The sequence below is a fragment of the Ipomoea triloba genome, chromosome 7 (genome assembly GCF_003576645.1).
Source record: "Ipomoea triloba cultivar NCNSP0323 chromosome 7, ASM357664v1".
NCBI classification, from domain to species: domain Eukaryota; kingdom Viridiplantae; phylum Streptophyta; class Magnoliopsida; order Solanales; family Convolvulaceae; genus Ipomoea; species Ipomoea triloba.
The window spans coordinates 18,955,576-18,983,084 of record NC_044922.1 but is presented as its reverse complement, the minus strand read 5'-3'; the positions used below and the strand labels follow the sequence as shown (position 1 = coordinate 18,983,084).

The following is a 27,509-nucleotide window of genomic DNA, read 5'->3' as shown; positions in this document are numbered from 1 at the left end:
TAGCTCCATATCAGGTGCTTCCCGGTTTCCACCTGAGGGATGGATCACTTCTTGCTCTTCACCTCTCGAACCTGGAGCCTCAGCTTCAGCTGCTGGTGAGGTAGGATTGGCCAAGGTGGGAGTCTCTGCATCAGATGCTTCCCGGTTTCCATCTGATTGAGGTTCCCCCTCAACACTACCTCTCGAACCAGTGCTGGGAACGTGATCATCTACTGGAGGAGTTGATTCATCGGCAGGTGCTTCCCGGTTTCCACCTTCTTGAACCTCAACTCTCGAACCAGCAGGGTTCTCCTCATTCTGCTCTTGTTGCTCACTTGTTTGTACTTCAGTATGCTCTGGTGAATCTGGAATATCTATTATCTCAGGAGCAACTGGTGCACTCCACCTTTCCCTATTAACCATATCGATGGGAAAGCCTGGGAGTTGGAGCAACAAAATTTCACCCTCTCGAACTGTCTGAGCTTCATCTGTTGCATTCGAGGGTGTGGACTCAGGTGGTGGCAGTAGTAAGACAGAGTTAGGTGCCACCTCATGTGCTTCAGAGGTCTCGGATTCACCTCTCGAAGCTACCTGGTCTTCTAGAGCAGATTCACTCACTTGGGACAAGGGGATTGCTGCAGTTGGAGTAGGAGTGTCAGCATCATCTCGAGCAACCCCAGAGGTCTCTCCTGGACCTCTCGTGTGTTCTACACTTTGTCCCAAGGATATTGCTGTGGCAAGCCTGATATCCTCTCGAAATTGAGCATCTAGTTCAGGATCTTCTTCAGGCTCGGCTTCATCTTCTTGTGCATCAACAGCTATGCCCTTTCCTTTGTCAGATCGACCAAGATTACTCCTGATTACTTGCATCTCATGGGCACGGTTTTGAAGCTCGTCGGCTGGGATTTCAGTGAGATCTAACCAGTTTAGTGCAAATCGTTCCTCAGCCTCCATCTCTGCTGCTCTTGAGATCAATTGATCAAAGGGACCTGTTCTCCAGTTGATCCAGCGAAGTACTCTGGAGAAGTCGTCCAAACTCGATACATTCTCAACACTTTGATTCAATCGAGATGTGATTTCAGCATTCAGCTCATCAGAGTCAGCAGGTAGGATTTCTGTTGCTGATGCACACTCCACAGCTTGTTCAGTTATCTCTCGAACAACCGAGAGATCATGTGTCAACCCATCATTCAGAAAAGCTTGCACTGGGTTCCTGACCACAGTGCCCTGACCATCAGCAGCCACCACACAGTCTAGATCTTCAGCTGCTGGAATATCTACCTCTCGAACCACCTGTCGTGGTTCCTCAACAATACCCTGTACTGGATCACTGATCCCAGTACCTTCAACTTCTCGAGCCTCCTCTTGAGGCAAACCAACAGATTCATCAACATCCTCAGCACCATCAACAGCAAGTATATCAACACTTAAAGTTCCTGACAGGGACTTGGTAGGGGGCACTCTCTCAACCTCAGTGGCCGGTGTAGCCTGAGGTTCCCCCTGGGCTTGTGCCCTGTCCTCAAATGGTACTTGTATAACGGACGGTGTCACCTCTCGAACCTGGGTGACAGCAGCAGTCTTGGTCCTCTTGGCCTTCCTTTTCAATTCAACCCTCTTGACTAGGGTGTCCAAAAGCTCGTCATCAGAGCGCTTCTCCTTAGCTGGGGCTTTCCTTTTGCCCCTTCCCTTAGGCTTTGAGGGTGAAGATGCATCCTTAGCACCTTTTGCCTTAGCTTGAGGTTTCGTTCTACCCATATAGGTATTCCGATGAACCTCTCGCCCTTCCCTCAGTTCGAAGCCCTTCAGTCTCAATAGAAATTGAACAACAAAGCCAAAACCAACCTTTTTGTAGATTGTCAGGTCGGAGTTGGAAACTGAGCTCTGCACTTGGTGTTTGAGGCAGTCGAAGATGATGTGAGCCCAGTCCAACTTGTTGTTGTTCCAGATGGCGTGGAGGATTTTCAGAGTGTCCAGATTGACTTCGTCTGTTCCGGACACCTTGCCGAGGATGAATTTTATGATGAGCTCGGCGGCTAGGGCAAACCTCTCCTTCAAATGAAATCTGCGGAGGGCAGAGGATGCTCTGGGTGGTGCAGTCTCCAATCGGATTTTGTCCCAAAACTCCTGCTTATCCATGTTGTAGTCCGATAGGTGCTTGACTGCCTCCTCCGACGTAGCAAAGTCGAATGCTGCTCGTAAATCACCCACAGAGATTGTTATGTCTATTTCGTTGAAGCGGCTTTCAATCTTGCCCTTCGTGACCTTGGCATGAGCGAACCATTCTGTGTAGTCGAGGTCATGAATGGTTCGGTAGTCATGCGTCATGTACCGCATTAGTCCTGCCTTCTCAAATTTCTTCAAGACTCTCTCCGCCATTGTTGGATTTGGCGAGTGGGTGATGAAGCCATCTTTGTCAAGGATGCTTCCCGCCTTGACTTGTTTAATCTGAGAGCGTATGTGGTCTAGCTCTCTCTGGTATGCACTGGAGGATGAAGATGAAGATGAAGAAGATGATGATTCAGACGCCATTGAAGAAAGTTTGTGTGTTTTGGAGGGAATGTGTACAGCGTCTAAGGATTTGGGGATTTTGGGTATATGGTTTTGAGTTTGAATCCGGGTAAAGAAGAAGGATTTTGCTTTTATATTAGGCGGATTCGGGTTGGATATATGGGTAGGGTTGAGAGTTTGACCCGTGGAAGGATCCCGGTTGATTTAAAAGATATGAGAAGTCAGAAATACCCCTGATAACGGTCAGCTTATAAGGTATTTTGGTAAGGGTATTTCGGTAAAGTATAGAACGGTTTAAGCTTTGAGACAGTGGAGTATTGATATTTTAAAATAAGCATGCTCCCACTAATCAAGATAATGCCCTTAAGTGCGAAAAACCGTCAGTAACCGATGACCACGTGGCTAGCATTTATGTCCAAAGATAGCCGTTCCACCTCATATATCCGTTGAGCTTATCAAATTCACCTTTCGAAGGTGAATGATCTTCCTCATGAGTTTAAGGATCTTCCCCCTGAGTGATTGATCCCTAAACCTCCTTATTCTTCCGTCTTGATCTGGTTAAGGATCTTCCCCCTGAGTGATTGATCCCTAACCCTCCTTATTCCTCCATCTTGGTCTGGTTAGGGATCTTCCCTTTGATCCCTAACCCTCCTTATTCCTCCTTTCAGAGATATCAGTTTGTTACCTTTCGTAGTGACCTCTCGAACTACCCTTCTTCGAGACATAATGTATGTAGACAAACTGATCGGGTGACCTCTCGAACTACCTTTCGAACACAGATTGCGAGAGAAACAAGTTTGATTCATTTAAAAGATATCACTTGGAACATATCCTTAAGTTCATTTAGTGATTTCCAGATACATTACATATGAATCAATATCCTATTAAATTCCCTAGAAACTTTTGTTTGGCCTTGGTCAGCCTAATAGGAATCTATCGTTAAGGCAGGAACTAGCCATCTAAAGTCCTATTTGTCTAATAACAGAACTGGGGGTGGCTATTCCCTTTTCTTGTTCTTCTCTCCGGAGCTGCTTACTATAGTTGGGAGTGACCATCTTCATCGCTAATCCTCTTAATGTCTTTGGATTAGGTATGATCATCCCTTTGGCTGCTGCAGACCTCAGAAAGTCCCATCTGGTCTTCCTCTCCGTTTCCCTTGGTTCTCCATTTGGTTGAGGAAGGCCCTTTTCCAGAATGTGCAGCAGTAGGAGTCCCTCTTGTGCAGGACTCTTCTCCCGATTCCAGTATCCCATCGTTGTGGATCTCCTCGTATTTGGGGATCCATTCACCTTGGATGGGAATAGGATACTTGCTTGGATTATCAGGAAGCTCCGTAATCTGTTCACCCTTCGTTGATTCTGGATAGTTTTCTCCTTGAAAATCTTTGGACTTGACTGCCGGTTTCTTTCCTCTATAAAAGAATGGAACATCATCTTTTCCTTTCTTTTTCTCCATGGGAAGTTGATGGTATGAACTTCTGAAAGAAACCCTCTTATTTATAGCCCAATAGGGTTACCACTGTTGAGTCACGGGATGCAATATGAATGACCATTCAATGCTTGTGTAACTCCAAAGCTGCCATAAAGTTGATGAAACCGCCCCTCACATGCGAAACAGTTCATGGCACTAAATACAAGAAGATAAGATTTGACCATTCAACCCAACTCTATCATTCCCAATTCTAACCTTAGTTGAGAGAATCTATTTTCACATAACGCTTTTGTGAAAATATCTGCTAGTTGCTCCTCCGTTGCAACATATTCCAAAGTGATGTCCTTTTTCTCAACGTGGTCTCGGATGAAGTGATACTTAATATCAATATGCTTTGTTCTGGAGTGTAACACTGGGTTGTGGGTGATGGCAATAGCACTTGTATTGTCACACATAATTTTAACCTCCTTACACTCAACACCATAATCCATTAGCTGTTGCTTCATCCATAAGATCTGAGCACAACAACTTCCAGCTGCTACATATTCTGCCTCAGCAGTGCTTGTAGCTATCGAATGTTGTTTCTTGCTAAACCATGAGACAAGTCTTCCACCTAGAAACTGACATGTCCCTGATGTGCTCTTTCGATCTATCTTACAACCGGCAAAGTCCGCATCTGAGTAACCCATAAGTTCGAAAGATCCACCTTTCGAATACCAGAGCCCAACACTCTGCGTACCCTTTAGATATCTAAGAATCTTTTTGGATGCACTTAGGTGACTTTCCTTAGGACTTGCCTGAAATCTAGCACATACACCTACTGCAAAGGATATGTCTGGTCTACTTGCAGTTAAATAAAGAAGAGATCCGATGATACCTCGATAAGTGGTTTGATCGACCTCTCGACCTTCGCTGTCGACATCGATACGTAGAGAGGTTCCCATAGGTACTTTGACTGAGGATTTCCCTTCTATGTTGTATTTCCTGAGCAGATCCTTGGTGTATTTCTCCTGGTTGATGAAGATACCTTCCTTAAGCTGTCTCACTTGTAGTCCAAGGAAGTAGTTGAGCTCTCCCATCATGCTCATCTCGAACTTTCCTTTCATCAAACTGGAGAACTTCTCGCACAAGTCTGGATTGGTGCTACCAAAAATGATATCGTCCACATAGATTTGCACCAATAAGATGTGATCCCCATCCTTAATTCTAAACAATGTTTTGTCCACTAGGCCTTTGGTGAACCCACATTGAAGTAGAAAAGAGGATAAGGTATCGTACCAAGCTCTCGGAGCTTGTTTTAAGCCGTAAAGTGCCTTCTTTAATTTGTATACTTTGTCAGCTCCCACGTCCTTCAAGAAACCCGGAGGTTGTTCAACGTACACCTCTTCTTCGAGAAGTCCGTTCAGAAAAGCGCTCTTGACATCCATTTGATATACCTTAAAGTCTTTGAAGGCGGCATATGCGAGAAAGATGCGTATGGCTTCGAGACGTGCCACTGGAGCGAAGGTTTCATCAAAATCTATTCCTTCCTCCTGACAGTAGCCTTTGGCAACAAGTCTGGCCTTGTTCCTAACGATAACTCCATCCTCATTCATCTTGTTTCTGAAAACCCACTTTGTACCAATGACATTCTGATGATGAGGTCTCGGAACTAGTTCCCAAACGTCGTTCCTCTCGAACTGATGAAGTTCCTCTTGCATTGCTTGCACCCAATCTGCGTCGCTTAGAGCCTCATCGATCACCTTAGGCTCTATTTGAGATAGAAAACAAGCAAACATGCTTTCTCTGTAAGCTGATCTGGTTCGAACTCTGTCACGTACATCTCCGATCACTTGATCAGCAGGGTGACTTCTCAGCCATCTTAGGTCGGGTTGCGGCTCCTCAGTTGATACTTCCATTGAAGGTTGAGATATGGGTTGAACATCTATGATCTGGTTTTGATCAACTGAGTCAGGCGCTTTCTTCTTGGTAGACTCTTCATCATCTGATTCTGACTGGAGTTCTGCTACGTCTCGAACTATCGACTGCTTGTCTTCGAGAGGTAAGTTTGATCTCTCGATAGACTCTGGCTGATCTTCCTCAGCAGCTTCCGTTGTCTTTGATGGTTGATCTGTTGATGCCCTTTCATCAAAGGTAACATGTATGGACTCTTCAACCACCAAACTCCGCTTGTTGAAGACTCTGAGTGCTTTGCTTGTCGATGAGTATCCCAGAAATACTCCATCATCTGCCTTTTCTTCAAAAGTTCTTCGTTGAGTCTTCCCATTGTTGTGAATATAGCATTTGCACCCGAATGAGTGGAAGTGGCTTACATTCGGTTTTCTTCCATTCCACAACTCATATGGAGTCTTTCCAACTCCTTTTACTATCAAGGACCGATTTTGGGTGTAGCACGCTGTGTTGATTGCTTCTGCCCAAAATCCTTGTGATATGTTGGCTTGCGAGAGCATGGTCCTTGCGGCTTCTTTGAGAGTTCTGTTCCTTCTTTCAGCAACCCCGTTTTGTTGAGGTGTTCGAGCAGCTGATAGTTGATGATGAATTCCGTTCTCGTTGCAGTAGCTCTCGATTACTTGATTAACGAACTCTCCACCTTGATCTGACCGGATCTTTAGTATCGAGACTTCCTTTTCAACTTGAACTTGTTTCAAGAGATTTGGTAGGGCAATTTTTGTCTCGCTTTTCTTGGTTAAGAACACGGTCCAAGTGAATCTTGTGTAGTCATCCACTACCACAAGAGTGTACTTCTTTCCCTTTATGCTGGGTGGATCCACTGGGCCAAATAAGTCCATGTGAAGAAGACTTAATGGTCTAGTGGATGATGTATCGGCTTTGCTCTTGAAAGAGGATTTGATCTGTTTGCAACGTTGACATGCCTCACAGATTTTATCCTTTCGAAACGTCACTTTGGGCAGTCCTTCCACTAAGTTCCTCTTAGTAAGCTTGTTGATAGTCTTGAAGTTCAGATGACTAAGCTTACTATGCCAATCCCAGCATAAATCTTCCTTGCTCCTTGCTAGCATACATAGGGATGGTTTTGCAGACCTCCAATCCACTATGTACATGTTTCCTTTCCTTGCTGCTTCCAAGACGACTTCGAGAGATTCCTCGTTCATAATCTGACATTTGCTTTTGGTGAAGACAACTTTGTGGCCCTTGTCACAGAACTGGCTTGTACTAAGGAGATTGAACTTGAGCCCCTCAACGTAGGACACTCCTTTAATAACCAGCTCATTCTTTTGGATTTCACCAACAGCTCTTGTGCGCCCCTTCTTCTCGTTGTCGCCAAATGTCACCAAGGGACCTTCGATAGGTTGGATGTTCTCAAGCAGTGTTAGATTTCCAGTCATATGTCTCGAACATCCACTGTCAATGAACCACACGTCCCTGGTGTCCTGCAAGGAAATCAAGCAAGTTTAGGTACCCAAACTTTGGGTCCTGGTGGGTTAGTGAGTTTAGGCATCCATTTATACCTTGTGCCCATTATTCCAGGCCTAGGCGCAATGTAGCCATTGTACGTTTGATAATTATAAGGAATGCTAGCAAAGGTTTTAGGCCTCTTTGGTGCATAAATCAACTTAGGTAGAGACTTTTCGACCGGCTTATGCACCATGCCTTTCATACGCTGTTTGGTCATGTGAAATTGCTGAAAGTGAGGTTTCTTCCAGAACTTGTGATTTGATGACCAATTCTCACTAGATGGATAGAGTCTTCCTTTCTCCATCCGTGAGTTCCTAACTATGTGGATCTCAGACCTTCCATATTTGCCTTGAGGTGCATTATATGGAGTGTAGCTCTTTTTGTACTTGGAATGGCCTTGCGAGAGATAGCAAGGTGATCTCTCGATATTGTTTACCCGGCCATTCTTCGTAGCTTTCCTATACTTTCCATTGCTGGTGTATAGGGACGGTTTATGAATAGCTACTCTGGTCTTTTCTGTTGGTCCTTTATGACCTTTATTTGGTTTGGGTTGAGATCCTCCATTTCTTGAAGTTCCCAAACCATTGGTCTGTTTATCTCTCGAGAGATGGTCTTGATGGAACCCTAGACCGGTTCTATCACTTGTAGGTCTGTGATCAACCACCATTTTCTCCATAGCTTTGGAGGAATTAGTGTATGATGCTATGACCTTTCGAAGATTAAGCTCTCTCGTCTCTCGAGCTTTGCACTCTTCAGATAGTAGGATTACTTTGGCTTCTAACTCACTTACTTTGAGAGTCAGCTCCAAATTCTCTTTCGAGACGTTCTTAAGCATATCTCTTTCAGCAGTTAGCTTGCTGTTTTCATCCATCACTCTAGCATGAGTGCTATTGGCGATGTTAAGGTTCCTTCTGAGCGATTCCAACATCTCGAAGGGGTCCTCATCGCTTTTAAATGAAGAACAACGAGAGGTAGAAGTAGAGCAGCGAGATGTAGGAGTAGAGGTTACCTCGTTGTCAATGGCCATTAGGCATTGATTCTCCTCTTCCTCGGTGTATAAGCAGATGAGCCCCCTCTCATCCTCTGAGCTGCTGCTGCTTTCGCTGGAGCTCGACGTCTCGGACTCCTCGATTGTCCTCTCGAATTCTTCAGCAACAAGCGCCTTCCTGCGCTGATACGTCTTTGATGATCCTTTGAAGCCACCTTGTGTTGGCTTCTCCCTGGATTCCTCTATTCTCTTGGAATCCTTGCCTTCTTGGCCCTGATGCTTGCTTACTAGTGGGTAAGGGCATTCGGCCTTGAAATGTCCCGGTCTTCTACAGTTGTAGCATAGACCCTGATTTTCCTCCTCCGTCCTTCTGGATGGATATCTCTCATTTTTCCTTCTTGAGGAGGAAGGTGAACTTTTGTTGCTCTCCTGGTTCATCTTCATGTATTTCCTGAACTTTCTCACAAAGAGAGCAAACTGTTCGTCAGACATAACATTCATAGGATTAGAGTCTGACCTTGAAGATGTGGATGGTTGCTCAGCAACAAGTGCTACGTTTCGTCGATCCACAATGTCCTCATCTCTTGGGAACATCTCGAACTCGAAGGCTTTGAGATCCCGGAAGAGTTTGTCTGTTGTGGTTTCCTTCAGATCTCGGTGATCTCTCATCGTGATCACCTTTACTTCCCACTCCTTAGTGAGGCCACGTAAGACCTTCAGGTTCAGCTCCTTTTGTGGGATCTCCTTTTCAAGGTCACTGATCTCGGTTGTGAGCTTCATGAACCGAGACTCCATGCCGTCGATGCTCTCTCCTGGCTTCATCTTGAAGTCTTCGAACTTCTTCATGGCCACGGTGAGCTTGTTTTCCTTTTCCTGTTCGTCACCTTCACCAATTAACATCAAAGTATCCCATACCTCTTTTGCCGTTTTGCACTTCCTCACTTTTGGGAAGATGGTTTCGTCTATAGCTCTGAAGAGAATATCCTTGGCAATATTGTCCAGGTTGTTTCTCTTCCTATCATCACTGGTCCATTCTTCCCTAGGTTTTGGGATGTACTTTGGTGTTTCTTGGGTTTGAACTGCAGCAGTATTAACCATTAGGATCTTGACTGGTCCAGAAGTTATAACCTCGGCCATCTCATCATGGAGGGCTGATAAGTACGCAAGCATGCGTGTTTTCCAGTCGTCAAACCTGCTAAGATCAAAGAGAAGATGTCTCGACAACATGCTGTCCATATTGAAAAATTATCTCGTGCTTTGAAAATATTTAAAAAGATTTTTCAAAGAAGGATCTCTAGGCAATATAAACAAAGGTTTATATCGATCAGAGAACTTGCTCTGATACCAATTGTTGGTCCCAAGGGGATGGGGTACAAGTCTAGGGGGGGGGGTGAATAGACTTGTATAAGATTTTGCAAATCTTTTCGACCTCTCGTGTGTATTGAACTTAGGATGTTTAGGTTCGATACCTCACGAGGTGAAGACAAAGTTTTATGCGCAGCGGAAATGTTATCCCCTTTTTGGTTAGCACGAGTTTGGGTTAGTTCGAGAGGTGTGATTATATGCAGTGCAATCGAGAAGTTAGCGAGAGATAAAAACAGAAAGTAAATGCAAGAGAGATTTTTAAGTGGTTCGGCCAACCCGCCTACTTCCACTCTTCTTCCAGAAACTCCCTGGAAGGATTGCACTAAAAACTTCCCTTTCTAGTACAATAACGAGCGCTTGAGCTTTGATCACCAAGCCCGCCTCAAGCCTCAGGTTTTTCTCCCCGCTTCCAGTTACTCCACCTCTCGAGCACTTGACCTTTGATCACCAAGCCCGCGTCAAGCCTCAGGTTTCTTTCGCTCGGACAGCAGCCAGGTTACTCCGCCTCTCCTCAGGTTTTTCTCCCCGCTTCCAGTTACTCCACCTCTCGAGCACTTGACCTTTGATCACCAAGCCCGCGTCAAGCCTCAGGTTTCTTTCGCTCGGACAGCAGCCAGGTTACTCCGCCTCTCCTCAGGTTTTTCTCCCCGCTTCCAGTTACTCCACCTCTCGAGCACTTGACCTTTGATCACCAAGCCCGCGTCAAGCCTCAGGTTTCTTTCGCTCGGACAGCAGCCAGGTTACTCCGCCTCTCCTCAGGTTTTTCTCCCCGCTTCCAGTTACTCCACCTCTCGAGCACTTGACCTTTGATCACCAAGCCCGCGTCAAGCCTCAGGTTTCTTTCGCTCGGACAGCAGCCAGGTTACTCCGCCTCTCCTCAGGTTTTTCTCCCCGCTTCCAGTTACTCCACCTCTCGAGCACTTGACCTTTGATCACCAAGCCCGCGTCAAGCCTCAGGTTTCTTTCGCTCGGACAGCAGCCAGGTTACTCCGCCTCTCCTCAGGTTTTTCTCCCCGCTTCCAGTTACTCCACCTCTCGAGCACTTGACCTTTGATCACCAAGCCCGCGTCAAGCCTCAGGTTTCTTTCGCTCGGACAGCAGCCAGGATACTCCACCTCCCTTGCTTAATCCAAAGCAAGACGTTGTTGATAGTCACAGTTGAATGTAACAATCTCCAATCTGACCACAAGCTATCGTTGAATCAACTTTAATGTAGAGCAGCTTTGGTCACCTTCTGGATGTATGACAGTTTAGCTTTGTAACTCTCTTCGAACACTAAGATGTGTTCTCTCGCTGTATTGAATATCAGGATGATATTCCAAGTTAAGCACTTTGCACTAGAACGTTTTTATCAGACACCTCTTGTTAACCTCTTGACCTCTTTCACAACCCCTTTTTCTTCTGTGTCTTTACGTCCTTATATATGAGAGTAGAAGAATAGTTCCGTTGGAGGGAAAACTATTCCGTTTGAAATTGGTCTCCCACGCCGAACATGGGTCTTTGCACAATTTCAGCATTTTTCATGGAGTAGTGGTCTTGTAACTTGAGCCTTTTGTTTTGTAGTGAATATTCCATATTCCACTTTCTTGAGCTCATGCTTCACTTGCTTCTTTTGGATAAAGTTACTCTTTTTATGTTCCCATCATTCCTTGTTTGGGGAATCTGACCACTTCAGGATTGGTGCACTTCTTGACCGTTTGTGGTGGAGGTCTGACGTGTCATCCACTTCCGTCCATTTTGAAACCTCCCGCTCAGCACCTCTTCAATATTTTATCTCCATGATATTCTTCTTCTCCAAACTTAGAGTATTTTATCTGCACATGTTGACTAACATTCAGCCTCTTGGAGAAGTGCCGGTTTATCGAGACCATAGAAGATGTCTCGACCACTTGATGTTTCAATCCCATGTATCGAGAGGTCTATCTCTCGAATATTCTTTACGTCTCGAACTCGATAGGTATATCGAGAGGTCCTTACCTCTCGAACTTGGCTTGTGTCTCGAGACTTAGTTGATGTCTCGTAGACCCTTATTCCTCCAGAGTTGTCTCGTGCCTGCTTCTGATCTATCTGTTTGCTTACAACACGAAAACTTCTAAGTTGTTCAAACAAGTTTACCTTAAGCTTAAATATTTCCCGAGTTGAGCTCAAATTACCCGGTTGTATTTTCGCTCTTAGTTTACTTATCGAACTTACATTGTTTTGCCTATGTATCGAGACTTGGGGATTCTTACTTAACAGTTGGTATCATCAAAACCTATTACATGATGTTCCTAACAGAGGGCATCTAAATCTTCTGATAATGCAAGAATCAGTGCCCTTGAGCAAAAGGTTGACAAAGCCTTCCCCGAGAACTCTGTCCCTCTCAAATCATTGAAACAGTCATTGGCCGAAATCAAGAAAATTCAACACGAATTAGTCACGAAGCATGCGTTCATCAAGGAACGACTTGATCTGTCTTGCATGAAGTTGGAATATGTTACTGGGAACCAGAACCAAATGGGAACTTATCTCTCTGAATACGAGTGGACTCTTAAGGACCTTCAAATCTGTGTCAATAGTCTAAGTGACAAAATTGATTGATTAATGGAGGCGAATGATGCCAACAAGGGGGGAAAGAACACTTGTAAGGAGATTTTGATCCGACGAGTTGATAAGGATGATGGTCATGGACCAAGAAGTGGTGAGCAAACCAGAGAAGAATTCTTGACTCTCAAGAATAATCCTTCGCCCTCACCATCACCTGCAAAAAGAAAACAGGGACAATCCTCCAGAAGTCAAGCACCAAAGCAAACGAAGAGAGAAACCACCCGAGCACATGATGGACGATTGCTCGACTATATCCCATATGAAGAAGGGAGTGGAAAATGGTACAAAGACTGCAACATTCCACCCTTCTAGAAAGAGAAATCGGCAAAGGACAAAGTTATCATAAAGAATCATAATGAAAGAATCTTTGAGAAAAAGAAGAAAGATGAAGAGTTATTTCAAAAACAGCAAGAAGGACAAAGAATTTTTGAAGAATTCTTAAAGAAGCTTGAAAGTGCAAACAATATACAGATCAATGACTAAGATGATCTTAAGATGAGTGGTATCATACAGATCATGACTGCAACTGGCCAAAGTTTCCTGGATGGAATGACTGCTCCCGAGCTGATCAAATGGTGGAAATGGCGAATCATCCAAGGAAAGAATCTTGGCGAAGCAACTCAAAACTATCTCATGCTTAAGATCAACAGCAAGTATGCATACAAGAATGAAGGCTTGGATGTGCTTAAAGCTAGAAGAGAGATCAATGACATGCTTGATCTATGGGAAGCTGAAAAATTGGAAAGACTGAACAAGAAGAAGACCAGCAAAGACGAGGAGAAAATATAATTTTCAGTCCTCCCTTACTTTCAATTGCTATATTTTTGTAATGTTTGCATATTTTGATTAAATAAAAGACAAGTTTTTGGGGTTCATGCGTGTGTGTATTATCTAGTATTCTTACTCCTCGTCTATGAAATGTTAAACTCCACTATTCGGCTATGTTAATAAAAATCCACTTTTGGATACAAGTACCCTAATGGTTTGAGTATAGGTGTTGGCATCATCAAAAAGGAAGAAATTGTTAGGAACCCCAAACCATTGATTTTGATGATACCAAAGACCCGAGGAGACCACCCAATCTTTTACTTTGCCTTTTGTTTATTAAAAGGGCGAATCCTTGTCTAGAAGTTGCTGTTAGACGAATCCTTACATTTCAAGAGTGACTCTCTATCATTTCGAGTCAAAGACCTCAAGCTGAAGACTTGGAGATCTGAAGATTGAAAACACAAAGACTGAACACTATGGAGATATAAGGCCGAAGAATGGAAGGGCCGAACCCTTGAAGACTGAACAATCAAAGATGATTGATTCGAGGAGATAATATGAGAATAATAAAGTCAATCATTCTTACAAGTACCCAAGGCACTAGACATTCTCTGAGATTTGTCTTGTACATAGCCTTGAGGTTGGGTATAACCTGAATGTCAAACGGATGTCAAACGGATCCTAGGTGATGATCCCAAGGAGCGTTAAATGATTGTCTCTTTATGTGAGACAAAAGACAAATTGTCCTTGCATAAAAGTGGGCAAACGGCTAGAAAGTACTGACATTCTCAAAAGGTCCCATTGGATATTACACACTGGTTAATAGGATTTTAAATTTCATATTCCCTCCAACGGATTTGAAAATTCACACCTGTAAATACCCTTGATCCTCCTCATTCGGGTTGAAAAAAGCGAAAAGCATTAGCAAGCAAAACTTTCAGTGTGCAAAATATTCAAAAGCTCATAATCACGATCCAGTTTACGAAAGAGATCTTATGAAGTTCAAGAGTTGAATCAAGAAGCTCAAACATAAGACTCTCACGTTGGAGAAACATATTCAACCATTTCAACCTATCTCTACTTTGGAGAAGTAGAAAAAGGCGGAGTAAACTTTGAAGAAGTTGAAAAACCTAAAGAGACGTGACTGCCGGGCTTGGTGATCAAAGGAGCACGTTGTAGAGGAAATATTGTACTATTAAGGAGACAATAGTGCAATCTTTCAGAAGTTATGAAGAAGAGTGGAGTAGGCTTCATTAACCACCGAACCAATATAAAAACTCCTCTCTCTCTCTCTCTTTTATTTTACGTATTGCATTGCATGTTAAAACCAAACCTAATTTTCATAAGATAAATCTCGTGCAAAGTGATTTTAAAATCATCAAAACTTTATTTATCCGCTGTGTTTATCTTTGATCAAGTTCAACCTTCAAAAGGGTGTGTCCTTCTAGACTCACTTCTAGCTTCTTAACCAGGACCAACAAATTGTTTTATTTTTAGTGGCTGGATCAAATTAAACGCGAAATGTTTTTTGTGAGAATGCTGCTCTCGAAATCCCTTACCCTAGAGAGACTTGTTATTAAAAAATCTGATAATATGAAAGCTAATTTGCTAGGCGGGCAGAATTCATTGGTAGTTGCTACGCTTTCCTTGCGCATCTCCAAAAGATCATATTGGTGGAAGAAAAGAAAGGTGTTTGTGGTAGGTAGAGGAAGAAGAGGGTATTCCAAATTCCAAACACATCATTAAACTCTATTGAAGTTATACTAAATATTGAGGAGATACACAAAATTAAAATTATTATATGTAAGCAATTTTCGCTTTTATAGAGGCACGAGGGAATTATAAAAATTTTTGCATAATTTTAAACTCAGAGTTAAACATTAGACTTCAAATAATGACAACCTTCTCAATTCCAAGAAGGCAAGCAAGCAAGACCATGATGGATTATATTGCATTTCAAACCTCAACTTGTTAAATTGCATTTTCTAATAAGTGGGAAGCATTTTCTATGTTTAAGCCACACTTTTAAATTCCTCCAAAAGTATAAAATCCTTTGATTTGGATTTAACTTCAAGAACTAATAACAAAAACATAAAAATAAGTCACTACTACAAAATTGATCATATAAAAGTATAATCTTTAGCTATACCTTCTAAAAAAGGTGTAGTGTATTCTCTAAAATAAAAAAAGACCATACTTTCCGCGACACCCACCGGGATCAGGTGCTGCGAAAAATAAATTATTAAAATAATGATTAACTTTTCACGGCACCTACAACAAGCGGGTGCCGCGAAAAGTTAATTATTATTTTAATAATTCACTTTCCGCGGCACCCGCTCATACTGGTGCCGCTAAAAGTCTGTCCATCTTATACATTACTTACGCGAAATTTTTAGATCTGAGACAAAAATTACTCCTCCCTCCTTCGCGAATAATCAGNAAAATTACTCCTCCCTCCTTCGCGAATAATCAGTCCGCCATTTCCTTCCTTCGCGAAATTTTCAGACCTTTAATTCATTCCATCTCCATGTCGCATTTCAGCCGCCGCCGCCGCTCACTGCTGAAAAACGTTGGTCGGAAAGTGGATCTCCATTTCCCTATTCAGACTCCATCGCCGCCGCACCCGCTACTCAGACTCCATCGGTTTTCTCGTTGCTTGTTTCTCGTCTCCGTCGCCGTCGTTGCTGTTTCTCGTCGCCCGTGCCTTACCTGCTACAGGTTAGTTTTTGATGCCTTGTTGTGGATTTCTGATCTACAGGCAATGGCTAGGGCTNTTTTTGATGCCTTGTTGTGGATTTCTGATCTACAGGCAATGGCTAGGGCTCATAGGCTTGGTCAAACAAGCAAGGTTAAATATTTGCTTATGAGTTTACCATTCTGTTCAGACTTTTTGATGCCTTGTTGTGGGTTTCTGGATTTATTTGCTTATTTATGATCATCCAGGTAATTATATATAGACTCATAACAAGAGGAACTATCGAAGAAAGGATGGTGCAGATGACTAAGAAGAAAATGGTTTTAGAGCATCTAGTTGTTGGGAGGCTCAAGGCTCAAAATATCAACCAGGTAATAGAACTTGATTGCTTTAAACAAATTCTTTTNAACAGATCATCTGACCATCCAATTTAGGTATTTGAGCTATAAACCTTCTGTATGAGTCATTCTCTCTGGATTCATTCATATAAACTACTATTAATTAATACTTTTGTGTGTTTGTTTGTTTGTTTTTTTTTTCTTTCTTTTTTTTTTTGGGTGAGGGGTGCGGTGAGGTGATTTCCTCTCTGTAAGTAATGGCAATAGTACATTATGAAGGGTAATATTTAGAGCAAAACAAATTAAAAATCCTACAAGTATTTAAGCAGAGCGCCTTGATTTATTTCTCAAGGTTATACAGAAATGGTAAATTAATACCTTTTTCTTAGTGTCAAGTGAATGCTCTGTGTTCTGTGAATGGTTTTATTCCATTATTATTTAGTTTTATGTGCTTTTTAATCATTGGAACTGCCTTTATCCATACAGTTATTAACAGTATCATTTGCCGCTATTAATCCTCAATGATAGTCCTTTTAAATGTATTGTATTTCTTCCAGTCATTATTCCTTTGCATTGAGTTTCTGGTTTGTTAATATTTGTCTATGAGTATTTAGCCAATCAGTAATTCCTTTTGTGATGGGTATTTTTGTGATCAACAGCATTTTCTTAAATCAATTGTGGCTATCTAAATCTTAATGCAGGAAGAACTTGACAATATCATTAGGTATGGGTCAAAGGAGTTATTTGCTGATGACAATGATGAAACAGGAAAATCCAGACAAATTCATTATGATAATCCAAAATCAATCCCGGGTATCTTCGTTTGATCTGATTGTCAATGATGTTAGGAAATTAGCTAGAGCATTTTCTATTCTTTGTTTTTGTTTAAACGATTTGCGAATAGGATTACCCATAGCTAGAGAGACTTTATCCAAGTCAGATTGCAACAGATCAGCATATATGATGGCTTTTTTGTTTTTGTTCTTTTTTTTTTTTTTTTTTTTTTGTTTTTAAAATGCGTTCCAATATTTTTTTGTTTTAGTGAATTGATGGAACATTGAGACTATCCAACCATTATATTTTTTTTTATGTTTTAATGAGAATAATATTTTTAGACATTATATATTGAATTAATATAATAAATAACTTTTTTACTTTGATTTTAGTTAGTAAGAATTTATTAGTTATTTTTTAAATATAAATATTGAGTATATGTTTTTGCGCCCCTCATAGAAAAAACTAGTCAATTATAAATGACAGAACTGAAATAATTTTATAAAAAATAATTAACCACAAATTTTCAGTTCTTTGAGACCGTGTTTTTACCAAATTATTATGTACGACCTAATCTAAGGCCCAGAAAGCTTGCTTATGGATTTCAGCCCTGCGATTCAGCTGTCTCTCTGTCTCTACGGGTTGTTATGCCGTGACCCATGTCCACCTTGCAAGGTGTACCTGGGTCTACATTCACATACACTATACTCTACATTCACACTTTGTAAACTCCACATTCACACATTACAGGATTATATGTTTAGTAACTATATTACCACTGTTATGCATTCACACATTCAAAACTCTATATTCACAGGTCCTATACTTCATATTCACAACTTGAGAACTCTACATTCATACATTACAGGGCTACAAGTTGCTAGAACTTCTTAACTCTATTACAGATTCACACATGCATAACTCTACATTCACGATTTCTATACTCTATATTCACAAATTGAAACCTCCACATTCACACATTTCTGGGCAACTCTACATTCACACAATTATAAATCTACATTCACGATTTTTATACTCTACATTCACACTTCGAAACCTCTACATTCACACATTTTGGACAACTCTATATTCAGCAATATGTTTAAAAAAAAAAAAAAAAGAAGAAGAGACAAAAACGACGTAGTTTTGGACCCAGGTCCACAGCATAATTTGCCCTATCTCTACTCTCTCTCTCCCGTCTCCACTTAGCTCCACCGGCGGTCGGCCTTAAATTAGTCTTCTCCATTTGGCGTCTGCTACTTTGCTCCGTTTCCCTTCGGATTTCCTAATCCGCAACCCTAACCAAACCAAACATCAGAGCTGAAGAATAGAACGATTTTAGGTTTTGATTTCGAGTGGCGCCTCAATGTTCTTTCAATTTAATGGCTCGGAAACTCAAAACCGTAGCAGATGCAAGTAGGGATTTAATAAGTGAGCTGCCGGTAGAGGGACAGAATATTGGAGCGTTTGCCCACCCGAGACGCCGCCACAACTGCTCTACTCTCAAGGAACTGGAATCATTTTTGGTTGCAGCATGAGCGGCTTGCATTGGATGAGGAATTCGTGCAAAGTTTCCAACAGTCCAAAGATGATGAAGGTAGAACCATCGTCAACATAATCAATAATATCCTCTTTTCCCGTGCTGGGCCTGTTAGGAAATTTACTCTAGAGATAAACGCTGAATGTGATCCTTCGCCGTTGCCGCAGCAATCTGGTATTGATAGGTGGTGTCTTTTTCTGTCAAAGAAATGGTGCGGAGGAACTTAACTTATATTTATTATGTGATGTAGAGCAAGATTATCAGCTGCCATTTTGTTTACTCTCTTGCAATTAAGAAACTGATAGTCCAAGTTCCTTTTATTAATTTGCCTGTAAATGATTGTGGTTTATTTTCCAATGTCGCTTCATTAGCTTTCTTCAATGTTGTATTTAACCGCAGTGTTAATGGAATTGCCTCTAGTATTAGTATTCCTAAGCTTGAAAAGCTGGCTCTCCATTATTGTGGAGGTATGAATAAATTTGAGATCTGCCCTCCACGGCTTGCAATCTTGTCTGTTATTGATCCTATTGATGATTACTTTTATTCGAGATGGTTGGCACCGCATTTGAAAGCTATTAAGACTCTTTGGTTGTGTGGCTCTTCATTGTCGGTGAGAATCTAACTCATTTTACTTGGAAAATGGATGGATAGATATAATTCTTTACCTTCTATTTTGTTAATGTTCTTGTGGTGGCTAATTTTGTTTCTTATTTCCTATTTTTTTAGTGTATGCGTGTATCTATGTTTCCAACTGCAATAAATCTGCGAGTGCTGAAGCTATATGAATTAGATTTTCGGTGTCGGAAGCAGCTCATCATTTCTATGCAATTGCTTCAAAAATGCCCCAACCTATGTGAACTATGGATTATGGCTTATGAGGTAGAGTATATATTTGGCAATCATGTATGATTCTTCTTCTTTTGCTTTTTCAAATGTCCTCACAGTTGTGCTTGTTTTTTATTTCTTCTTGAGTTATAGTTTTGTGGGAAGGATGACCAAGAAGCTGCTTCAAGGCTTTTGGAGGATCAAAACAGTTGCTTATTTATTCAAGAGCTGCATATGCTTAACACAATTAAGATTGAAGCATTTATTGATCAATCCGCACTCGAAATGCTTTTTGTGAAAACGCTGCTCTCAAAATCCCCTGCGCTAGAGAGAGTTGTTATTGTGGAGTCTTTGCGTAAGAATGCCTCTGAGGTGTTGAGAAAAATCCAAGGGAAGTTGGAATGCTTCCCTCGTGCATCTCCAAATGCACAAATTGTCTGCACTGGTGCACGTATGAGTGAGGACTGGATGGATACCCATGGTGTTAGGCTTTATTAATGATGTGTAACCATCCAGATCCTCCAAAAGGCTTGAAGCAGCTTCTATGTGTTTGAAAATAAAGTGATCATTCTTGAATTTGAGTCTACTGCTTGCTTGCAGATTCAAAAATCCCGCCCTACAAAATGATGCTTACTAACGAACTTAGGATCCAAGGTATCATCCTAGTTTATATTACAAAAAAAAAATCAACACTCACCACAACCATTGCTTACATTTCTTAAGTTGTATCCATACGGAAACCATGGAGCTCCACCATAATAAATTCATAAAACCCGATAACCAACCGGTCTCTCATTTATGTTTGATCTTATATACCCATTTTCCAGCCTATTGGAGTTTTCCCATGTCGGGAGGTAAATCAGTGAGTGTCCTTGTATGCTTGTACTGAAGGGCTTGAATTCAGCGTACATATCATGTTTCCGACACTAAAGTTTGACTGCCTCATTATGTCTTAGGTTCAGAATTAGAGGAGATGCAACAATGAATACTCTATGGCCGTAAAGAGTGTGAAGAAGACCTGCCATGTATTACATAATCACAATAATAATCTTGTAATCTAAGAGGAATATACTGATGGGTGTCGAAACCAACAAATAATAAATAATAAATACTTACTCTTATGAATTGCACTAGCGATGAGTAAGGTCGTACCCACAGAGATTGGTTAGACTTATTTTTGTCAATAGATTTAATAAATAATGAAATGAGAATAGAAACTTAAATAGTAACAATAAATGAAAAATAATATCAAATAGCAAATAATTATCAAATAAACGTCAATGGCAACTAGTATTCAACCCAAGGCATAATATCAGTTCGATTCTAGCAAGATAGATATTGATTTGCAAGCCAAATTAACTTAACTCTTTAGTAGATTGGTTATGGTTATTAACAAGCTCTAACAACCTATCTTTCCTTACTTCGTCGGTAATCAAAACAAGCTCTTTAATTACTTTCCTAGCTAATAAACAACCCTAAACAAGCTCTTAGGATTTAATTTACTAACAACATTAATAGAATTAGAAAGACTACCAATCCTAGCCAACAAACTCACAAGCTCGGTTCATTTAAGCTAGATTATATATCTTCATAACACAAACTGAAAATCAGTTATAATCAAATTGTGCTATTTGCTACTAACATCAAAACACTTAAACAATTACGGATTCAAGGTTCTGACTAGCAATTTAATAACAAGACAATTGAACAATGGACCCTATTGCAACAATTAACCAAGCAATAATTTATATAAATATAACAGAAGATATATAGATAATAAAGTGCAAATAATAATTTAGGCCAATAAAGCTTACTGGTCTTGTATAATCAAACTTCAATAATCCTCGAATTAGAAAAATAAGAACTCAGCGGTACATCGTAGGGATTGTTTACAAAATAAAAATATATATAAATATATTAATTCTCTAAAAAGAGAATTTAAGGAAAATATATATATACATATACGTGTGTGAGAGGCTGACTAAAGGAAATCAAACAATGAATTAAAACTGGTTGCGTCTACAAAGCAAATGGCCTACTATATTTATACATAAGAAATTGCGCAATTTGTGCCAATTGCAAAGAGGTGAGCAATTGTCGCAATTCACGTCGCACGCTGTTCGCTGAAGGAGTCTTCTTGCTTGTCTGCTTCTTACGTGCAAAGCTAAAAGCCTAAAAACAAGACAAAAGAAAAAAAATTACAAATGAATATTTGGGCTGTTGGCTACTGAACTCATAAAAAATAATTAAAATAATTAAAAGCATTTAAATTGGGCCAACTAACAATAAACAGAAAAATATATAATTAGCTCAATTAATAAATTTAGTCCAAATCATATTAATAGGTTCATTAAGCCTAATTATTCAACTAACTATTATATTAGTGCAAAATATAAAATAAAGCTTAAAATAAATAAAACTACTTTATTATAAAAATTAATTTAAATTAAGTATAAAAATAGTGCTTATCAAAATTCCCCACATTAATCATTTGCTTGTCCTCAAGCAAAGACATTATTTAAGAAAACATAAATTTTTTTTAATAAACTCATAACACTTCATGAACATTGGCCCCATACACATTATAAATACTTAGCTAGCATTTTATTTGAAAGTGGAGTAAACTAAACAAACAATCCCTCACGGTATATCACTCGTCACTCAAAAGTGTTTGAATGGTGTATAAATTTCACTCAAATCAATTCCTGTAGAAATGCTCTACCATAGGCTTGCATATCTTCTCATTCTCCACTATAAGATAACATGCATGATCAAATCATAAGGACTTTCTCCAAGGTTGTAATGGGGATTAGGGCAAAGGGTATGAAATATTTGGAAAAGTAGTTCAAAAAGCCTTCAAAACTAGAGGAGCATGATTAAATGAACTAACTCAAAAATAAAGACCAAATCAACTCAGTTGATCATGTTATTTTGATATTCCAACTCCAACCAAATTAACTATCACATCTCATGAGACCATAAACTATTCATACCTTATTCAACAGGAATACTAATAACAACAAAAAATGATAATTTCAATTTCTCTTTTTTCTCATTTTTTTTGTATTGCTATTTTTCGTTTTTTTTTTCTTTTGATTTTTTTTTTCGTCGAAGAAGAAAGGCACTTTTCACCACCCATTTCACCCTCTTTAGTTTAGAAACAACCTCAAATTGAAACAACTATATCAACTCATTTTCTTTTTGAAAATACCAACCAAAAAGCTCATAGAACTCCAATGACAATTATTGTTCTCACGCATATAGAGAATTCCAATGACAATTATTGTTCTCACTCATATAGACACTTTGTCAACCTTTTTTCACACACTCAATCCTTATGCATTTACCCAATCAAAGCTCCCCTAGTCCTCTAGGCAAGGTTAAGGAAATTAATTTCAGGTATGAGGCTTATTATAATGTGGCTCAATAAGAACAAAAATACGGTTGACAGGCTCAAAGTGGCTGACAAAGGAAAATCAATTATGGTATGAACAGGCTATTTGGCTAGTGAGACTAAAATTCAAAGATGGCCTTAATCATATTAAAAATCATGCATGAATCAACTTAGCTTTAAAGAGAATCAAGGCAAGTTCTAGAGATACAAGTCCATGGAAGATATCACACAAGAATAAAATAATTGGACTGAAGTGTCAGTCAAAGGCTCAAATATTTCATGGGTTCATGCTTGCTTAATTTAGCCACCACCATATCAAACAAAACACTAACTAAACACTCATAATATGCAAGATCATTTATTCAATTATGTTATGAATTTTAGTAAAAATACTATTATTTTTCATGTACATCTCTAGATATGAACACTGAACCATTTTGTACATCATATAAAATATTCCCTTTTACATTAGCAATGAAAATGCACTTCCTCTTGATGCATGCCATTTTATGTCTTAACTATGGCTGTGTGATGCATAAACATAAACTGTAAGGGGAGAGCTGCTTGGAATCTCAAAGCTGTAGCTACGTCCTACGTTTAACACATGTTGATGCTTTAATTTCTCGTGCCGAACAATTAAGCAATTGATACTTGGGGGTTTCAATTTTGATATTAATTGCCCGGTAAATGGTGTTGGTTTTATATTTTCTGTCGGTCACTTCATTAGTTTTCTATGAGGTTGAGTTTAAGAGTAGAATTAATGGAGGAGTCTCTAATCTTGAGAAGCTTTCTTTCCGTTTTTGTGTTGAGATCAATAATTTTAAGATCTGTGCTTCAAAACGGAAAGTCTTGGATTGACATTTGTTTTTCATGCGTTTGAACCCAGATGGTATTGTTAGAACATAATAATTGTTTGTGGCTCAAATTGCATGTAACGTCTCATCCTCAATCGTCCGCATCGCATGCTCTAGGGATCCTGCACGTTGTCCGCCTTCATCTCTCGTTCATGCAATTGATGCGTTTTTCTCTCATTCTAAATGTATAAATAGATTTGTCTTTTGACTTTTGTAATTATTAATTATCAATTTCAATGCATTCATATTCATCCCAATCCATTTCCTTCTTTCACGTAGATATATATAGTATATTCATTTATTTCATTTCATTTGAGTGATAATATTATATATATATATATATATATATATATATATATATATATATATATATTCCTATTTCTTTAGTCATTCGGTATTTATACTTATTATTTAACTTCTATAATTCTCAATTTTCGATTATTCGCTTTTGCATTATTCCGCTATATTCGTAACAAGTGGTATCAGAGCAGTTTAATTGAAAATTATTTCTGAAGATGTCGACTGTTACCAAGTTCGATATCGAGAAGTTCGACGGGAAAATTAGTTTTTCTATTTGGAAGGTTCAGATGGAAACCGTTCTAACCCAGAACGGTTTGAAAAAAGCGCTAGCTATGAAGAAGAAGAAACCGACTACAATGACAGATGAAGATTGGGAAGATTTAGATGACAATGCACGTTCAACCATTCAATTGTGCGTATCTAAATCGGTTCTACGTGAGGTGGTAGGTGAGACGACTACATCAGGTTTATGGTCCGAACTGAATTCACGCTACATGGACAAATCTCTGGCGAACAAGCTGCGCCAGAAAGAGCGGCTGTACACAATCCGTATGATGGAAGGTATTTCAATTCAGTCTCATTTGGATGAATTCAATTATATTTTATTGGACTTGGAAAATATTGATGTCATAATTGAAGGTGAGGATCGTGCTATTTTGTTGCTTGTTTCTCTCCCTACATCATACAAGCATTTCAAAGAAATTATGTTGTATGGTAATAGTCTTGATGTCCTAACTTTCGAAAGTGTTAAGTCGAACCTATTGTCCAAAGAAAAATTTGACTTAGAAACTAAGTCCAAGGACAAAGGTGAAGACTTGACTGTTAGGGGTCGTTCACTTGAAATAGGGAGTAGCAATAAAAAATCTAGATCCAAGTCCAAAGGACGTAAGTCCAACAAATCCTGTAAGTACTGTAAGAAACATGGTCATGATGTGACTGAATGCTTCAAACTGAAGAACAAGCAAGATAGAGAGAAAAAGTCCGATGAAGCTAGTGTTGTTGAGAGTGATTCAGAAGGCGATGTTATGTTATCTGTTAGCTCCGGTGACAAACGGAGCGACACTGAGTGGATTCTGGACTATGATTGTACATTCCACATGTGTCCACACAAAGACTGGTTCATCTCTCTGGAACCAGTTGATGGTGGAGTTGTCTTGATGGGTAATGATGCCCAATGCAAGGTTAGTGGAATTGGAAGTGTGCAGATTAAAACTCATGATAACGTTATCAGGACTCTTATCAATGTTCGGTATATTCCTGATTTGAAATGCAATCTGATATCCTTGGGCATCTTGAAATCTCTGGGGTGCATGTACACAACTGAAAGTGGAGTTTTGAAGGTTATAAAAGGCTCTCTTGTTCTCATGAAAACTTCTCGTTCTGGAAGCTTGTACGTGTTGCATGGCATACTGTGACAGGTTATGTTACGGTATCCTCGTCGATGTCTGATGCTGATCTCACTCAACTATGGCATATGCGTCTAGGCATATGAGTGAGAAAGGCATGCATATCCTGAGCAAGAAAGGCTTCCTCGGTTTAGGTACGGGTAAATTACAATTTTGTGACCATTGTGTTTTTGGGAAACAAAAGAGGGTTAGTTTCTCTACTGCTACACACCGTACCAAAGATGTATTGGAATATATACATTCTGATTTATGGGGACCGACTAATGTCCAGTCTATGGGAGGTTGTAGATATTTTATGTCTATTATTGATGACTTCTCTCGTAAAGTCTGGGTCTATTTCCTGAAACATAAAAATCAGGCATTTTCCATTTTCGAAAAGTGGAAAATACTTGTTGAGACTCAGACAGGGAAAAAGGTCAAGAAGCTCAGGACAGACAATGGCTTGGAGTTCTGTGAGTCAGATTTCACTAAGTTCTGTGTAGCACAAGGAATTGCCAGGCACAAGACCTTGTCTGGAAAACCCCCAGCAGAATGGTGTTGCCGAACGTATGAACAGGACTTTGTTAGAGAGAGCTCGCTGTATGCTCTCTAATGTTGGGTTATGGAAGCGGCGTTGATGGTTTCCCGATCTTCAGGCGATCGGCCGGCAGGCCAACACTACCGGAAAAATACAAGAACGACAAGTGTGTTTCAATGTAAACTCTCAAATTGCTTGGTCTCCCCTTCTCGTTCGAAATCTGTCCCCCTTCTAGAGGATCCGTACAGCTATATATCTTAGGCACCTGATCGGTTACATATTTAATCTCCTAGTTAATGTTACAAGTAATGGCTCATAAAACACATTAAATACTCATAATGATGGACGTTCGAACATAAATATACTACTACACAGACGGCTTTTAATGTCGGCTAAATGGACCCTTTAACGTCGGCTAAAATCCGACGTTAATCTGGCCGACGTTGTAAGGGTACACATACAACGTCGGCTAAATGTTAGCCGACGTTGTAAGGTACACATACAACGTCGGCTAAATGTTAGCCGACGTTGTAAGGTACACATACAACGTCGGCTAAATGTTAACCGACGTTGTAAGTTACACATACAACAAACTTGAAAACAAATAAAATACCCTACAACGTCGGCTATTTACAAATAGCCGACGTTGTAGGTAATTTGAAAACTACTAAAATACCCGACAACTTCGGCTCTTTACAAATAGCCGACGTTGTAGGTAATTTGAAAACTACTAAAATACCCTACAACGTCGGCTCTTTACAAATAGCCGACGTTGTAGGTAACTTGAAAACAAATAAAATACCCTACAACGTCGGCTATTTACAAATAGCCGACGTTGTAGGTAATTTGAAAACTACTAAAATACCCTACAACGTCGGCCCTTTACAAATAGCCGACGTTGTAGGTAATTTGAAAACTACTAAAATACCCTACAACGTCGGCCCTTTACAAATAGCCGACGTTGTAGGTAATTTGAAAACTACTAAAATACCCTACAACGTCGGCCCTTTACAAATAGCCGACGTTGTAGGTAATTTGAAAACTACTAAAATACCCTACAACGTCGGCTCTTTACAAATAGCCGACGTTGTAGGTAATTTAAAAACAAAAAATTTACAAATAGCCGACGTTGTAGGTAATTTAAAAACAAAAAATTACCCTACAACGTCGGCTAATAAGACTAGCCGACGTTGTAGGGTAATTTTTTTTTAAATATTCATTTTATTTTTCTATTTACACCCAAAACTTGCTCAAATATATATAGCTATCACAATCACATTCAAAGCCTATACAATTTATATTTATAATATCAAAATTAATAAAAACAATAAATCTCACAATTGATAATAATTAATAATACAAGTTCATCAAAAATTATCTATATTAATTAATACAAGCCATAATCTTCTTCCAAACTTTGTTCCTCTTGAATTAGCATTTGAGAGAAGTGTTAACTACCTGTTCAATGATAAAACCCATGAGTCCTGGTGTTTCACCTTAAAAACTATGAAACAAGGAAAATAAATGAAACCAACCCAAATCTAGGGCACTCTCTTTCTAAGATAAAAAAGTAACACAATTAAAGATATTTTAAAAAAAGCTTGATTAAGCTCTAAAGCATCATAAAAGCATACCTAGATAGCCGCTTTAACCATGGGCAGCTTCAATCTAAACAGCAACTTCTCTGAGAAATCAATGGTAATAATATCCACCTACAAACCATAGGACCATAAATTATAGCCTTGGTTTACACAAATTCCAAAATACGTGTATTAAAAAATGCCTTGGTTTACACAAATTCCAAAATACGTGTATTAAAAAATG

The 27,509-nt window shown here is 39.8% G+C and overlaps 2 protein-coding genes and 1 long non-coding RNA gene across 3 annotated transcripts in view; all 3 read left to right on the top strand.

Moving 5' to 3' along the window:
• LOC116024287 (ethylene-responsive transcription factor RAP2-9-like) overlaps positions 1-12,268 on the top strand; it is a 22,394-nt gene extending 10,126 nt beyond the window's left edge. Inside the window, exon 2 of the mRNA XM_031265178.1 lies at positions 11,966-12,268. Coding sequence (XP_031121038.1) covers positions 11,966-12,268 — 303 coding nt within the window. The remainder of the gene's footprint in view (positions 1-11,965) is intronic.
• Positions 12,269-15,495: 3,227 nt separating this feature from the next.
• LOC116024473 lies at positions 15,496-17,193 on the top strand. The gene is made up of 3 exons (XR_004099489.1): positions 15,496-15,760; positions 15,986-16,108; positions 16,777-17,193. It is a non-coding gene; the product is annotated as an uncharacterized LOC116024473 (long non-coding RNA).
• Positions 17,194-17,967: 774 nt separating this feature from the next.
• Positions 17,968-19,790, top strand: LOC116026258. Its single transcript, XM_031267743.1, has 3 exons — positions 17,968-18,999; positions 19,116-19,268; positions 19,368-19,790. The coding sequence occupies exons 1-3, from the start codon at positions 18,859-18,861 to the stop codon at positions 19,710-19,712; spliced, it is 639 nt and encodes a 212-aa protein (XP_031123603.1). The 5' UTR covers positions 17,968-18,858; the 3' UTR covers positions 19,713-19,790.
• The last annotated feature ends 7,719 nt before the right edge of the window (positions 19,791-27,509 follow it).